At 40.3% G+C, this 18,357-nt stretch overlaps 1 protein-coding gene across 1 annotated transcript in view; it reads right to left on the reverse strand.

Annotated features, from left to right (window-relative positions):
• Pzl (Piezo-like) overlaps nt 1-18,357 on the reverse strand; it is a gene marked incomplete at its 3' end in the record, with an annotated part of 709,421 nt that overhangs the window by 597,396 nt on the left and 93,668 nt on the right. The window contains 1 exon segment of the mRNA NM_001316564.1: nt 17,438-17,985. Within this exon segment, the coding sequence (NP_001303493.1) occupies nt 17,438-17,985 (548 nt within the window).

Raw genomic sequence — 18,357 nt, forward strand, 5'->3', positions numbered from 1 at the left:
ATATATTGTATTATATTCTGTGATGCTATGTATATGTATTGGGGTGTGGTTATGGAATGTGTAATAATATGTGAGGTATATTAGTAATATGTATGTATGTTTTTTTTTTGTGTAGGGAAGATTTTGGGTGTTTGTTTGGTTTGTTTTGCGTTCCTTTGTATATTAATGTAGTAATATATTGTATTATATTTTGTGATACCATGTATATGTATCTATGTTTGAATATGTATTATATGTGTGTTTTCTTTCCAAAATAAAAGGAAACCTGTATGTGTGTGTCTGTTACGCAGATTCTTCTTATCCTTGTTTCCCGGTGCTTAGTGTTAATTGTATGTCGTTCTTGTAGTGCTGCTGTGCTTCCATCCACGTTTGTAGTTTTATTTTTGTTTTCGACTTTAACTGTAATACATGATTTAAATAGGTATTCAATAGAGTGTATTTTCTTTATAGGTTAGTGAACATGTGGCAACAGTAGGCGCTAAGTTGGTTGGTTGGCTATTTTTTTTCTATATATTATTATTTTACGCTTATTATTATTATATTACGCTTACACAAGCATTGTACATACAATTTTGCACATGCATAAACACATGAAATCAATTCACATTTTTGCTTACACTTAAGCGCATGATTTGTTGTGCATCCATACCGTTCTCTTTGTACACATATACTAACTAGACATTTCCGTTTCTCGCGACTCACTTCGAGCCGATAAAAACTCTGTACAGTTAGTCCTAAGCTGACATTTCTTAAATAACGACGTTCACCGAAATTGTTCGTGTTTCGACTTAAAGTTGTTTTAGCGTTGATCCTTGCCTTTGTTATTGACGGATCATTTATTCGACTGACAAATTTCTTTTTTTTTCGCAGTGCGTGGTGTGCAAAAAGAATTCAACCGAATTTAACAGAACTCAACAGTGTACAAGCGAACACGGCGTCAAGCGTCTCGCGCCGCAAGGGTTATACAGGCGGCGCAACACAAAAACATGTTGAATATAAGCAATGCCCACATGTGCATATGTGTATCAGTTTCAAATAAAACTTCTTCGTGTTCGGACCCGCGGCTCAAGACTTTTTATTTCGCGTTTACTCTTTCAGCCTTTGCTCTCAATTCGCTGAGTTTGGGTGAAGATTAGAATCTTCCCATTATGGTTGTCAGTGTTCCACACTTGGAGCACCTTTTCAATAAACAACAGGTTATGGGCCCAGCGCCCTAGGAGCTGCCTAAAGGAGAAACGTGTAGTGAAACTCAGGAGTTAGATTTTGGAGTCTACTCAAGATTGCCGGAATGAGTAACCTGTATCAGATCGATAAGCTGGAGGATGGCTCCTATGAAACGTGGAGCATCCAGATGCGTTCAGTGTTGGTGCACGCATGTTTATGGAAGATGGTTTCAGGAGAGTCCGTGAAACCTGAGGTTGATACTGGAGGTGCTTGGCAATCCCAAGATTAAAAAGCATTGGCCACGATCATCTTGAGTGTGAAGTCTTCGCAACTTGGTTATGTAAAAGGGTGTTACGAACGGTCATGCTGTATACGAAGTTGCTGAGCAAACGTTTGTTGGAAGGGCAGAGTATATCGTCACATATTAAAGGATTTAAGGAAATCTTTGATGCCCTTGATGCGGTGGAAATTGGTATCACCGAGAAATTGAGCAGTGTTTTTTTGCTGTCGAGCCTTCCAGAGAGTTTCGAGAATTTCGTTGGCGACGTGCTGCCGTCTTTCGATGCTCTATGTATAAAGCTGATCGAGGAAGACACGAGAAGGGGAGGAGCGGAGCAGCAGAGAGAAAAACAAACGGAGAGCGCAAAGGCATACACATGAACTGTATGTATATAAGTTAACACGCGCAGGGCCAAAATCGCTAACTCCACGATAAGACCGGACGCAGCCGCAGTAACGTCAGCGCGACTGCAACTAAGTCGCGAAATATGACTCCTGCATTCCAACATTCTACTGCCCGGAGCGTGTGAAGCGCAATGTCAGCATTCTGCCGTGAGCGCTGCTTCAGAAGACGGGCTACTTCATATTAAGCTTAAGTTTTCTGTCTTTAGTTTAAAAACTCATCTGAACGCGCATAGTCGCAGAATAAACCACAATAAATAAAATTGTTGTCTGTTAATTGGCGCCCACGGCACTCTTATAGAACTCACAATATTTGTTCAATACCCAAAGCTGTGACAAATAAACGAAAAAGTGCGAAGTGAACTGTGCAAACAAATTATAAGTGCAAAGCTAATTATTTTTTTTTTTTTTATTTTACTTTGCTTTTATTTATTGAATCTTCTTGTATAAGAACTAACAATAAGTTTAAAAATCTTAACTATAACAAGTATTTTTTGAACAGTTGTATTATTTTTCCAACTGTTCTATGTTTAAACGGCCCTAATAATTTATTCGCTGGGTTGGTAGGTCCTTTCGCCGGAGACGGGAACGGCTGCTGAGCTGGATTAGACCTCGCGCTAGGTGGTTGGGGTGCGTGTGAAGCTTGCTATGGTATTTTTCCTTAAGTTCCGTGATTGCGTTGGTAACTGATGGGATATTTAAGTCTCTTTGGATGTTTTCACTCCGAACGTACCACGGTGCCCCAGTGATGGTTCTCAGAATCTTTGATTGTGCTCGCTGAATGATGTCAATATTGCTGTTGCTGGCATTGCCCCATAACTGTGAGCCATAGGTCCAGATTGGTTTCAATATAGAATTGTAGAGCAAGACCTTGTGATCTAGGCTGAGCGGAGAACCAGAGTTGATGAGCCAGTGTAAGTTGTTGGCTTTGAGTTTAAGTTGGGTTTTTTTGGCTTCAATGTGCCTGCGCCATGTGAGTCTTCTGTCTAGGTGTACTCCTAGGTACGTTACCTCGTCTGCTTTCGGGAGTGGTATGCTGTTTAACAAGAGCGGAGGACAGTCTTGTCTGTTTAGCGTAAACGTCACGTGCTTGCATTTTTGCTCGTTTACTTTTATTCGCCAGTCAGAGAGCCACTTCTCAATGTCGATGAGGTACAGTGCCAACTGTGCTGTAGCTTGGATAGGGGACCTTGAACGGCTAAGGATAGCTGTATCGTCGGCAAATGTGGATACCGTTAAGCGACTATTTGTAGGGATGTCGGCTGTATAGATGAGGTATAAGGTTGGCCCAAGAACGCTGCCTTAGCTTCAGTTTTTGTTTCCTGCTGCGCAGCTGGGTGATAGTTTTGTTGTGTGTCTAATTTTGTGTGCACTTCATGTGGAGTTCGGGAGTTTTGGGTTGGAGGCGTCATACCTGATTTTAAAACGTTAGCAAATGTTGTCTTGTTAGTGTTGAATGTAGGCCAGGGAGCGAAACTAGCTGCTTTCGAGAAAATTACTTCAGGATTTGTCTCTGATGGTATCAGGGTAGCTGATCCTTGGTGTGCCCGCGCCGTGTTCATTCTTTTGTGAAGACGGATTTTCAGCTCTTTGTAGATTGGACAGCCTCTGTAGTTTGCTGTGTGATTGCCCCCGCAGTTATTACATTTTTTCTCGCATGCATTTTCTTTGTTAATTTGACACTGTTTGGAGTCGTGGAGATCTCCACAGACTACGCACACCGGGCGAAGTGTACAATATGACCTCGTGTGGCCATACTCTTGGCAGTTTGTACATTGTACAGGAGCGTTGCGTTTGTGCGGCTCTTCTACCGTGATCCTACGGTGCAAAAGGAGCTGGAGTTTGTAAATTGGGTGAACCTCGTTTTTTCTAGGAGGCTTGTTTTCTGGTTCAAGCTCAATCTTGAAGAGTGGTTGGGGCTGCCTGTTTCTGTTTTTGATATTGAACACGTTTTTGGCGTAAAATCCCTTTTCCTTTAGCGCCTCAGTTATCTCTTCGGGCGTAACATCAGACTCAATGCCCTTCAGGACTACTTGCAGGCCCTTGCTGCTTTTAAGCTGGTAGGTGTAGAAGCCTATTTTTTGTGCGGTAAAATAGTTTGTGACTTTTCTGTAGTCGTCCTCCGTTTTCGTCTGAAGTTTGATTTCGTTGATAGTACCTCTTACGAGGGGAGTTATATGAAAGCTATCTTTCCCAATAAGGCCAATCAAAGTATTTACAAGACGGCTTGTGCTCTTCTCGCGGATGTATATTGGCGGAGGCTTTGTTTTCTTCGGTTCGATATCAACGGATCCCAGCGGCACGTCCTCAGCGGTATCTACCAGCAAGGCAAATCTGTTGGTATTTGCAGGGGCTACATTTTTGATCAAGGTAGAGTTATCGCGTGTATTTTTCGGCTTGTTTCCCAAATCTGAATTTTCCGGGCTGAGCTTTCGCTTTATTGTAATGTAGCGGTCCATTCCAGTCTGCCAGGTCGACCCAGCTTTTTTGTTTACGTTTTCGTTTTGTTTTGCTGGCAGTGCAGCAGTACCGTTTATTGCTAGCGGTTTTGCTTTCGCTGACTTAGTCAGACCGTGAGCGGGTGCAGCCGATGACGAGGCAGAGCGGGCTGCCGGTCCCTCTCCAGCTGTTGTTGTTGGAGGTAGCGGGGCTTCTGTCGGAGCCAATAGAGCGGGAGAGCAGGAGCGCGCTCTTTCTTGATTTGTTGGTAGAAGAAGGTTTCCTGGGCTATGGGTTATTGACCGCTCGATGTCTGCGTTTGGGATTGTCGGTGAGACGTAGGAGAAGTACGCGTTGTTGCGCTGAATTGAGAGTCGGCGTTCGTCATGCTCGCGCTGACGCTGGGCGCGAGTGTCATTCTGACTCATAGTTTTATTATTTAAGATAACAATTCACTATGTATTTAAGCGATCTTGCATCGCATAGAGCGTCTCTTTCGCTTTCAGATTTTTTATTTAGTTTATTTTATTTGGCGTTCACTTCACTCAAAACAACCGATTTTGTGCGGAGCACGATAAAAACGTCTTCACACGTCGGCGATCGAATTATTATTCGACTAGCAAGCTAATTATAGAACTCAGAATATTTGTTCACCAGCCAAAGCTGTGACAAATAAACGAAAAAGTGCAAAGTGAAGTATTTTTTCCGACCAAGAACACAGCAAACCAGCAAACAAAGCGAAAACAAGAATAAAAATAAAAAAGCTAAACAAACGGTTTAAACAACATACATATTAAAAAGAAAAAAAACGGTTAAAACAACATACAAGTTAAAAAAAATAGAACCCCAACACGAAGTGTTGACAGAGTGAAGAAAAAATCAACAAATCAACAAGTGCACGCATCGGCAGTTTAAGCAGTTACCCAGAAATGAAATACATGTAAGTGATTTGTTCATTGTGCCATTATAAATGCAGAAAAGATTTAGCGACAGTAGTTTAGAAGACTATATCCCCTCTTACCGAGAATACAAAAATCGCACAATGACGCAACAACAAGAACCAGTACAGATTGACCTTCACATACGAAATTGTCTGGCAGAGCAAGCACACATATTTGACCAAAAAATAGAAACTTTAACAGAACAACTGAACTCTTTAAAGGCTACTGCGCCAGAGGTGACAGCTTATAAGCCTATAGAAATCATACCAGAAGTTAGATGTGAAGAGCCCCTAGACATAGTTGAATCTATTCCTGAGCTCGACGGCAAACAAGAACATTATATCTCTTGGCGCCAAGCGGCCAACGCCGCATATAAAGTCTTCGAAGCTTATGACGGAAGTTCTAGGCATTATCAGGCTGTTGCCATAATACGCAACAAGGTTAGGGGATCTGCAGATGCGATCTTAGCATCATTTAATACAGTTTTAAATTTTCACGCGATATTTGCTAGACTGGATTTCACATATTCAGACAAAACTCCGGTTCACGTAATTCAACAAGATTTAAGTACTTTAAGGCAGGGTGACCAGCCCCTTTTGAAATATTACGATGAAATAGAAAGAAAGCTGACGCTTTTAACTAACAAAACTCTCATGTCCCCCGACGGAGCTTCGGCAGCTGTGTTAAATGACAAATATAGAAACGATGCACTTCACACATTTATCTCAGGCCTGAAGAAATCTCTAAAATCGGCAGTTTTTCCAGCCCAACCTCGAGACTTACAGACTGCCCTGGCATTAGCACTTCAAGCCGCCAAAAACCTTGTTTAGTCTCAGATCATTTTTGGGGCTAGCAAGCTATTATTGGTGCTTTATAAAAGGCCTTGCCAACATCGCACGACCCCTAACGGACGTCTTAAAAGGCGAAAATGGTAAAATAAGTGCCAACAATTCAAGGAAAGTAAACCTTGAATTAACACAAGATCAACTAAAGGCTTTTAATAGACTAAAAGACGTATTAGCCTCTGAGGACGTTATTTTAGCATACCCAAACTTTAAAAAACCATTCAATTTAACTACGGATGCCTCAGGGCACGGTCTTGGCGCTGTGTTGTCTCAGGACGGACGTCCAATTACCTTGATTTCTCGAACATTACGATACAACGAAGTAAACTTTGCAACAAATGAGAGGGAACTCTTGGCCATTGTTTGGGCCCTAAAAAATCTTCGAAATTATTTATATGGCGTAAAGAATTTAAATATCTTCACGGACCATCAACCGTTGACTTTTGCCGTGTCGGATAGGAACCCAAATGCGAAGATAAAACGCTGGAAAGCTTTTTATTGACGAGCACAACGCAAATATTTTTTACAAGCCTGGCAAAGAGAATTTCGTGGCAGACGCCCTATCTCGCCAGAATGTAAATGTGCTCGAAGATTGCCCAAACTCTGATATTGCCACAATACATAGCGAAGAATCTCTTACCTATACTATCGAAACGACCGAAAAGCCTGTAAATTGCTTTAGGAACCAGATCGTAATTGAAGAATCTAACGCCCCATCAGTTAGATCTACTATTTTGTTCAGGGAAAAAACCAGGCACGTTATAAGATTTGTTGACCGTAACACACTTTTGCAAACTGTACAAGACGTCGTATTCATTTTGGCATTCATACAACACAGTCTAGTAGAAGCGTTTCCGTCAACCACATTCCGACACTCCAAAAATATCGTGATAGACATTGTCGATAAAACCGAACAGAGAGAAATAATTATTGCAGAGCATAACCGAGCGCACCGAGCAGCGCAGGAAAATGTGAAGCAAATTCTCAGGGACTATTTTTTCCCAAAGATGAATTCGCTGGCAACAGAGATTGTCGTAAACTATAAGGTTTGTTCAATGGGTAAATATAATCGACATCCGGTCAAGCAAGCGATGGGTGAGACCCCAATCCCATCATATGTTGGGGAAATATTGCATGTTGACATTTTTAGTACCGACAAAACATTTTGTTTACATGCGTCGATAAACTCTCAAAGTTTGCGGTCGTCCAATGTATTACTTCACGCGCAATTGTGGACGTGAAGGCACCGATTTTACAGCTGGTAAACCTGTTTCCCAAAGGATCATTTATTGCGACAACGAAAAATCTTTAAATTCCGAAACAATAAAAAATATACTAAACAATTTTGATATTCAGATTTGTAATGCCCCACCACTCCACAGCACCTCTAATGGTCAAGTGGAAAGATTCCACAGTACCCTTACAGAAATAGCCCGCTGTCTAAAAATAGATAAACACCTTAACGAAACCAGGGACATAATCCTTTTGGCGACCATTGAGTATAATAGGTCAATTCACTCAGTAACAAACAGAAAACCGACAGAATTAGCTTACTCCGCCCCTTCGGATTTATTAACAGAAACTAGGGATAAAATTGTACTTGCGCAAGAAAAACAACTTGGGTGCATGAACCGAGATAGAATCCATAAAAAGTATAAAGTAGGCGAAAAAGTATGGCTAAAATCGAACAAACGATTCGGTAATAAACTGTCACCACTGTGCACGGAAGAAGCCATTGATGCTGACTTAGGTACGACGGTTCTAATAAAAGGGAGGGCGGTCCATAAGGACAACCTTAAGTAAACCCAAGAAACAAAAAAAAAAAATTAAAAACAAATATAAATAAATAAAAAAATTTCATCGCTTATAGTACTTTAAATTTTAATATTTTTATTACAGGTTAGGATATTTGTGTGTGCTGGCTTCCGCAATTACCTTGACAATAACGACTATGAAACTTAATGACTATTCACACGCAGACTACATACCTATAATAGACGGTGACTTAACGATATGGGACAGATACGGATATCTCGGACACACTTCTTACATAACTTCATATGAAACTTATGTTGAAGATACCAGACGGCAACTGAACTACTTTGGAAAAGACCATATGCGCAATTTAGTAACTACTGACTTGGGGCACAAGGAAGCACTAATAGCTACGATTAGGGTACACCATAGACATGCTCGCAGTATAAATCTACTAGGTACAGCACTCAAGGTAATAGCCGGAACCCCAGACTTCGACGACTGGGAACAGATTAAATTTAAACAAGGGCAATTAATAGATTCAGCAAATAGACAGATCGAAATAAATACGAAACTTCAATCTCGACTAAACGAATTACAAGGTCAATGAATGCAATAAGTAAAACAGACAACGCGGACTCAGAACACCTATTTCAATGTATACTTGCTAAAAATAGAATAATTATTACAAACCTAGAAGACTTGATACTGTCGGTAACTCTAGCTAAAATAAATTTAATAAGTCCCCTTATTTTGGATAGTGTTGACATTCATGAGCTGGCCAATGAACTTCTCACAAATACGAGCTTAGCAGATATTTTAAGAGTATCTAGCGTTAAAGCCTTTCAGAACAACGATTTATTGTATTTCTTAATCAAATATCCTAAACCAGAAACAGTTTGTAAAAAAATTAACCTTTTCCCAGTTCAACATAAGAAGATAATATTAGACTTTGAGAATAATAATGTAGTAGCCGAATGCGGTGCACGAATCTACGCCGTCAAGGAATGTAACGCAGCCATGAGTACCACCCTTAGCAAGAGATTGCAGAACCCGACTTGCGCTCAACAATTGGTGTCTGGAACCGTCGCACAGTGCACCACTCTCCTTGGCCATATGGATCCGGTGACACTTGTTGAAGAAGGTGTCCTGATTATCAACGACGCAACCTTCAGGGTCGAAGATAGCCTAGGCAGCAGCAAGATGATCTCGGGAACCTACTTAGCCACATATGAAGATCGTATATCTCTAAACGGCACCCACTACGAAAACCACCAGGGCGTCCTAAAGAAGAAACCCGCTGCGGCAGTAGCCTCAGAGCTCAATGTGACTAGCCATCGAGATCAACTAAGCTTGCCGTTCTTGCACGAGCTGTCCCTGCAGAACCTCCTATTGGTAGTCTGAAATCCGATATCATTTAGAGAACCATTTTAAGCAGCGGCGTCACCATCGCCGTGGTCTTAATTGTTTATGGGATCATCCACAGCATCCGTTACTGTCGAGTCAAAAGACGACACCCCGACTCCAGCATCGAGATGGCGATACCTTCCCGAAAAGCCGAGGACGACTTTAACGTAACGCGGGGAGGAGTTAACACGCGCAGGGCCAAAATCGCTAACTCCACGATAAGACCGGACGCGGCCGCAGTAACGTCAGCGCGACTGCAACTAAGTCGCGAAATATGACTCCTGCATTCCAACATTCTACTGCCCGGAGCGTGTGAAGCGCAATGTCAGCATTCTGCCGTGAGCGCTGCTTCAGAAGACGGGCTACTTCATATTAAGCTTAAGTTTTCTGTCTTTAGTTTAAAAACTCATCAGAACGCGCATAGTCGCATAATAAATCACAATACATAAAATTGTTGTCTGTTAATTTGTATACATACATACATATACATATACATATACATATACATATATTAGTAAATAAGCAGCCGCATGAAGCTGGCATTTTTATGTGTATCAGTTTCAGTTTCAAATAAAACTTCTTCGTATTAGGACACGCGGCTCAAGACTTTTTATTTCACGTTTACTCTCTCAGCCTTTGCTCTCAATTCGCTGAGTTTGGGTGAAGATTAAGATCTTCCCATTATGGTTGTCAGTGTTCCACACTTGGAGCACCTTTTCAATAAACAACAAAACATACATGCTTACTTGATTTTGCCGAAGGAAACCGTTTCCTTGTATACAAATTTTAATTTTATTTTTTATTTATTATTATTATTTTTTTTTAATTTTGCATTCATGTAAATTGATAAGTGAAAACGATCTCGGCGCATTAACAGCGATTGTTGTACACATATTCGGTCGTTAATCACACAACTCACATTTATTTTTATAAGCCACTGTGCATGAGATCCCGTTGTCTTGGAGGCGACTGATGTCCACATTCACCTCTCGCGCAGCATGTTCTTTATTTATGTATTTATTTGTTAAATAAATTTGTGTTCATGTAAATTGATATGTGAAAACGATCCCGGTGTCTTATCTGCGATTGATGTACATGTCGGGAAGTTAACTGTTTCGGGGTCCTCTGTTGCCGCGCTCCGCCCGCGAGTCGTACACTTCCTCGGTTGCGTCATATTCACGCGTCTGCTTTCTCAGAGTTTTCAAACATAAGTGCCCCGTGTACATTTCAACATCGCTTTATCTCGCTTGATACATGCTGGTCCGAACTCACCACAGGACAAGCATTTGTCTCATTCTAACGCATCGTCGAACCGAGGCTATGTAGAACAGAGCAAAATCCGTTAAGCTCGCATAACGGAACACAGCGAACAGCGATCAAAAAGAAACGAAGACAAGAACAGCTCGATACGAATTTTGTTTAATAGAGATGACATGTTTATTAGAGATGGAACATAGAAAATAAAAATAAGACTAATAATGATGCGACACGGCCTTCCTGACCAGCACACGTCCTCGTGTGTAATATAAGTTTTGAAATTAAACAAGCTTAATCTCGAAAGATAACATTAAACGTAATTCAGAGTATTAGTAAAGGTTCTCTTTTTTTTTTTTTTTAATTTTTTTTTTCTTGTTATCGACCAACTCGAGTGACAGAAGTACCAAGAAGATCGTTTGTTATTATTAGCAACACACTAGGACAATTCAACCCGCCACGCCTCCAGTCACCAGACATCAAATAAGTCAACACAGTAACACGTGTACCTACTAGCGCTGGCAACTTGGCGACGTTGCATGTGTCCCCAATCTCGCATTGAAATCCATCAATGCCTCTTATTCACTTGAGTCTTCAAACAACTCAGTAACTTTTCGCTCACATTGGCATCCACCAACGGATGTCTAACGTCTCTTTCAACGTTTTCATCCCCATTGGAATCCACCAAGGGATTTCTAACGTCTCTTTCAACGTTTTCATCCACATTGGAATCCACCAAGGGATTTCTAACGTCTCTTTCAACGTTTTCTTGATCGTCACATAGATCTAACTCTTTGGGGATCTCCTCTGTTGGCATACTGCGCAAAGCTTCATGTGGGTACTTATAAGTCCGCTTATTAGTTAAAGATTTTAAAATATAACGATCTCCCTCAAGTACCTCTGTCACGAGGAAAGGTCCTTTATATTTTTGGTCTAATTTTGTTTGGTGCCTTTCTTCGTTCTTAAGTAAAACATAATCGCCAACACCAAAGTTATCAAATTTGGCTTTGTGCTTATCGAATCTAGTTTTTTCATACAAGGCGTTCTTCTTAATATTTTCTCTCGCGATATTTCTTATAATATTTACATCGACTTTATTAACTTGTTCACATATTGGTAACATATTAAATGGTCTACATTCTTTTCCGATTAGTAATTCAAGAGGACTGGCTTTCGTTATGCGATTTGTAGTACAATTTATAGCTAGTTGTATCTCTCCTAAGGCATCTTGCCAAGAACGATGGCTGCTCTCTACAGCCGTAAGCATGCGTTTAAGCACACTCATAACGCGTTCTACCTGTCCATTGGCACGACTAGCCCCTGTTGCAATTAAGTGTAGTTGAATTTTGCATGGAACAGAATTCACTGAAACAAGAGCCTGTAAAGCATTTACCCTGATCTGCAATGATTCGTGTTGGTACACCGAATACGGAGATTGACGCCTTCAAGGCGTCTATACAACTCTCACTATTAATGTTTACCGTGTGGTGCAAACAAACAAACTTTGTAAACTTTCTTGCCGCTTAATTTTCCCGTAATATCTATATGGATCGTGTGCCATGAAATTTCTACTTTTGGTATGGGGTGGAGTTCGATTGGCAATTTTCCTGACGGAGGCTTAGTTAACTTACACGTAATGCAATTATCAACGAACTTACGAACATATTTGGCCATGTTCTCAAACCAGTAAAATTCGTACATTTTGTCTAAAGTCAACGAAGGCAACGAGTTTTACCGTTCCTTTGAATTTTGCGAAAAAGCATTTTCGAGCGTAATTCATAACTTTTTGCCAAGCTCTCACCCAATTCATTGTTCTGTATTTTAACAACAATCGTGGAAATCTCTGAATCCTTTTGCTGTTCTGCAAGTAACCAGTTGTCCGTTATTTTGGCCAATAGAACATGTTTTCTTCCTCACCAGTAATAACCCGAGCAGCTGGCAGTGGATTGCGTGACAAGAAATCAACATGTGCTATTTTGGCACCAGGTCTATATTCTATGTCAAAGTCGAAGGACTGCATATATGCCCACCAACGGTGTACTCTCGGCGTTAGTTCAGTCTTGTTGCGAGTAGCTTTTAGGGAATTACAGTCTGTAAAAACAACAAATCGTCGCCCATGTAAATAGTGACGAAAGTGTCTCATGGAGTTATACACAGCTAAAGTTTCAAGCTCGTACGAATGATATCGAGATTCCGTCAAGGATGTTTGTTTGCTGTAATACTCAACTACACGACGTTTATTATCTATTTTGTGGAGTAGAATTGCTCCGTAGCCATCCATACTGGCATCTGTATGCAGTTCAATGGGATGCCGAGGATCGAAGATAACAAGGACGGGCTCATCTGTAAGCAATTTAGTGAATTTTTGACGAATTTGTTCGTGTTCAAGTTTCCATTCAAATATTTTGTTTTTGCAGGTCAGTCTATATAAGGGTTTCATGATTTCTGAAAACTTTGGCACAAACTGCCTAAAATAAGAGGCTAGGCCAATAAATTGTCTTACTTGGGTAACAGACTGCGGAGGCGGTAAAGCGACTAATGCTTTTATCTTAGATGGATTTGGTCTTATTTCGCCCTCTTTTACCACAAACCCCAGATATTCAACGCAAGATTTCAGGAATGAACATTTTCCGATATTAAAAGAAAACCCAGCCTGCGATAATATTTTCAAAACTGTCCTTAACCTTACAAAATCTTCTTCTTTTGTTTCTGCGATAATCATTATATCGTCCATATAAACGATAACGTAAGAGTGGGCAAGCTCACCCAAAGCTTTCATAACTGCACGCTGGAACACGGATGGGGCATTCATTAACCCGAAGGGCATAGTTAGAAATTCGAATTGGCCGTCAGGTGTCACAAAAGCCGTGCGCTCAATTGAATTTGCGTGAATAGGTATCTGATGAAACCCGCTGGCCATATCCAAGCAACTAAAGAAACTTGCTCCACGCAACCTAGATATTTGGTCACTAATTAGTGGTAAGGGATATTTCTCTGCAACTGTGTTTGTATTTAGTTCGCGGTAATCCACGCAAAGACGATCAGAACCATTTTTCTTTTTAACGAGTAAAACTGGACTGGCGAACGGTGAGCTGCTAGGACGGATGATGTTAGCTAACAGCAGCTCATTAACCTTGTTTCGGACAATTTGTTTTTCCTCTATACTAAGTCGGTACGGTCGTCTGTGTACAGTTTTTATTGGATCAATTAAGCGTACTTCTAATTCGCCAGTTGTAACACGATTTTTGGGAAAACCGTCTATAAATGAGTCACAGAATTCATTCAAAAGATTTACCAAGATTTTCCTATCCTCGCCACACAATTTGGTATTAGATTTTCAAGACTAAAACTACTACTCAAAGCAGATAGGGTTTGCACAGACCTTGTTTTACATAACTCTATTTTATCTATTGTTATAGTAGCACTAAATCCCTGACTTAAAATTTCGCGTCCAATTATAATATTATAATTAATGCAATCATTAAAAATTACGTGAAAAAGCACTTCGAGACAGTAACCACTTATTGTTACGTTTGACAAAATTTGTAATGTACTGGTAACAGTATTATTTCCGATACCCTTTAAAACTACAATGTTGTTAATTCGTGTGCCCGAGAGTTGGGTGGACACAGATTCTCTTACAAGTGAGCATTCGGCTCCAGAGTCGAAATAAAATGGATACGACTCACCAGATGATATCAATGTCCCAATTGGCTCGACTATGTGACACACGTTGACACGCTTCTCGTCGGCTTTAGTTTGGTTTGACAACGATTGTCTTGCAGGGCAAGCTGACGCTATATGCCCCTGGTTTCCACATCTATAGCAAGTAATTGACCCAGGTTTAGAGTCAGATAAGCGCCCAATACTCGAACTAGATCCTTGTTGATTCTTTAAGTTGTTTTTCATGGAGCGGCAGTCAGCTATCTTGTGGCCAATTTTTCCACAAAAGTGGCACTTAACATTTGGGTGTAGGCGAGCTCTTTTGCTGGTAGAATTTTCTGGAACGGGATGGTCCTTCCTCTTGCCATACGAAAACGCTCTTAGCTCGTTCTGCAACTCGTTGCGTGTTTTGACAGTAGTTGTGAACACAGTGCGTTGCAGCCTACCATCTATATTTGCAGCATGTGCCAGGGCAACAGACACTGCAATTTCTTCTGCGGTCATAGACTTCCATTTTGCCATAAGTGTTGTTATTAATCGGCTACCATACAGCGCAAGACATTCGCCGTCGTTTGGCCGCCCGTTTAATACATTAAAGACTGTTGCTGCTGGCGTCTCATTGCCTTCATACTGCTGAAGGAACATTTCTTGGAATTGGCTCCAAGTCATTCCGGCGAAACAAATTTGTGACAGCCAATTAGAAGCACTGCCCTCCAATGATTTGGTTAAGGCCATGAGCAAAGCACTGCCATCCAGAGGATTTTCTCCTACAATAAGGTCCACTGTAGAGCACCAAGTGGCTGCACTTGAACCGGCGGACTCAGGGTTGAACTTGGGTAGTACAACTACTTGTGTAGTCCGCGAGCCCCTCACGGCATTTACAATTTCCAATAGATTACGATGCTGCATTTCTAAAATTGTGGACAGGCGATCATCAGTGATGGCTTGGGGCTGAGGCGATCCCACTCCTGATGTCGGGAAGTTAACTGTTTCGGTTTCCTCTGTTGCCGCGCTCCGCCCGCGAGTCGTACACTTCCTCGGTTGCGACATATTCACGCGTCTGCTTTCTCAGAGTTTTCAAACATAAGTGCCCCGTGTACACTTCAACATCGCTTTATCTCGCTTGATACATGCTGGTCCGAACTCACCACAGGACAAGCATTTGTCTCACTCTAACGCATCGTCGAACCGAGGCTATGTAGAACAGAGCAAAATCCGTTAAGCTCGCATAACGGAACACAGCGAACAGCGATCAAAAAGAAACGAAGACAAGAACAGCTCGATACGAATTTTGTTTAATAGAGATGACATGTTTATTAGAGATGGAACATAGAAAATAAAAATAAGACTAATAATGATGCGACATACACATATACGGTCATCCCACACAGCAACTTGTTCGTATAATTGTTGTAAATTGTCCGCACAGACGATCCCGGGGCCTTATCAGCGATTGATGTACACATATACGGTCGCCTGTGAAGCACTTTGTACTTGATTTGGTTTTTTTCTTTTGTTTTGTATTTTGTTTTTGTATTTGCACTTGCACGTCATTATGTCTCAATAACGCTTTATTTAATTTTTTTTATTTCACCACTCACTTATAAAATCCCCACAACCACTGCCGTCACATGTTCATCACCCCTTTAGTGGACATTGTTAATCCCTTGTCCGTAATCCGGCTGCGCCAATTACAATCCTGTGGCCGAGGGAGGAAAGCTTCAAAAAAAAAAAAAACTGAGCAGTTTAGGGTATGATATGAGAATGCTCTTTATTACTAAAGTTGTCTGTTTTCCTCAAAATGTTTTCGTTCGTGTTCGTATTGGCGAATCTTCGCTTAATTTTTTGCACGTCTTCGTTTTTTCGTTTGCTGGATCGGTGTTGTTTCCCTGTGGTCGGAGAGAGGGGGCATGTTAACTAACGCAGTTGAATCCAAGAGAAACGTAAAACAATTAAAGTCAGAAGCTTTCTCTCTTCACGATCAGAACCGTAAAGTTTAGAAAAGCTAGATACCGAGGCTTGAACGTCAATTAGATCAGAGTATGAAGTTAAGTTCAGTTTGAGATCTAATTGTAATCGCTCGGTGTTCTTCAAAAATACAAATATTGTATTTTTTCACACATAAGTATTGCAAACATTTAATTATATGTATGTACACTTTTGTATGTATGTGCATATGTACTACTCCGTGTCGTGTATCGTATAAGTGAAATAATCCGCAACAGCAACATTTGCACACATACAGTTGTCGGTTGTCACTGTATGTGTAGAAAAAAACCTGTTCGCTATAGAGCTCTCTGCTCTCTCGCTCTTCCAGGCTCTCTCGAATTTTTGTTGGTGAGCGAGAGAGCGGAAAGCGCTGCAGCTAACAGTTCTTTTCAACGCACAAAGTGATAGCAGACAACTGTATGTGTGCACACGTATGCTCATGCATTGTAAATTTGACAAAATATGCCCTTCACCTTAGAAGTTCTTTGATTTTAAATCTATATTATTTTTGATCAATTGGCACCATGCGAAAAATTCTTGTTTTGCATTGCCTTAACGTTATTATTATTTGAAAATAGATTAGAAATAGTCAAATCTATGTACATATTATCACAAAAATAAATTTCAAAAATGACTTTATATAAGAATATTTGTCATTAGAGTATTCATCTTGCAGCGTGTGAAAAATTAATAAGGCAATGATTGTTGAGTGCTTGTGTCCGCACTTCGTGCCTCAAGATATGAACAAAGCAAAGACACTAGAATAATTCTAGTGTCTTTGATATTACTTTTGCAATAAACAGTTATCATATTTAATTATTTAGTATATTTATTAAATCATTTGACTTAATATGATGTAACATTAACATTAAAAGTGTTTCAAAAAAAAAAAAAATATTTAGAATTAAACATAAATATAAATGTGTAAACGGTAGCTAATTCGAGCGGCGATTTTAACAAACAAATTTAAAAAGCTTTAAGATTATAATAGTCAGGGCACGAATTTGGCAAAAACTACCCTAATATGTACAATGTAAATTCGTTTCTTCGATCAGAATTGATTTCGGCCCGAAAATCGTCTTCTAGCACAACACGCATACGCGTTCTCGTCTCTTGTTTTTACTCACACAAGCAAGCAAATTAAATTTTTAGATTTCTTACGCTCTCAGCGGGAGTGAGCGGAAAGAGAGCAATTTTGGCCGTCACTAAAAAATTGGCTGCATAGTGCCAAACCAATGTATGGCCGTTACGCATCTTGTTATTCTAGTGTCTTTGTATACACATTGAATATTAACTTACAGAGTTGAGTGTACTTTGAGAAATTTCTCCCAATAGTAATCAAAGTGATCGAATTGATATGTATAAATTGCCGTTAGTATAGTCATTGCATAAAAAATCAAAAATATCCAGTATCCGTAGAGAAACCTAATCCACAACTGTAAAGACATTTGGAAAACCATCAGAAATAGTAAAAACAGTGACATGTAGCATATTCTAATTCCTGTCATGGTGCGATCAATCATGGCACATAAGAAGATTAAAAATATCAGCAACCACATCCATATCCGCGTTATAAAATGTGATGTGCTTTTTAAGATATATATAAATATCTGAGGTGTTTGTGACTTTTTAGAAAGCAGATGTTCTGATCGAGAGCGATGAGTTGCAAAGATTTGTTGCAGTAGGTCACTTTGTTGCCGATCCAGAGATATTTCTCTAAAATATTGCCGCGAAGTTACCCAAAACACAAATAGGAATACAGTTTTCACAGTTAAAGGTATCCAAGGCAGACTGTCTTTACTTTGTGGATGAACAAAACCAATTTGTTCCAGGTTTAGTCCACAGCTCTAAAAAGAAATTCCATAAATTATTATTATTCTCTTTTCATCTCGTCTCGTCTCGGGTCGTCTCGTCTCGTCTCGTCTCGTCTCGTCTTGTCTTGTCTTGCAAACCGCATTTATCTGTACGGCGCTCATTCCTTGTTCTTTTTGTTATCTACCTACGTTAAACTTGGGCGCTGCATTTCGGCTGTCTGTCCCGCCAATTGCCAATTCTTCGTTTGTCGGAAGAGACTAAACTTGTGCATTCGATATAGCTCTTTGTCGGCCCTAGCTGCTGTAAACAATTCTCTTCTCTTCTCTTCTCTTCTCTTCTCTTCTCTTCTCTTCTCTTCTCTTCTCTTCTCTTCTCTTCTCTTCTCTTCTCTTCTCTTCTCTTCT

The sequence above is a fragment of the Drosophila melanogaster genome, chromosome 3R, assembly GCF_000001215.4.
Source record: "Drosophila melanogaster chromosome 3R".
Taxonomy (NCBI): Eukaryota; Metazoa; Arthropoda; class Insecta; order Diptera; family Drosophilidae; genus Drosophila; species Drosophila melanogaster.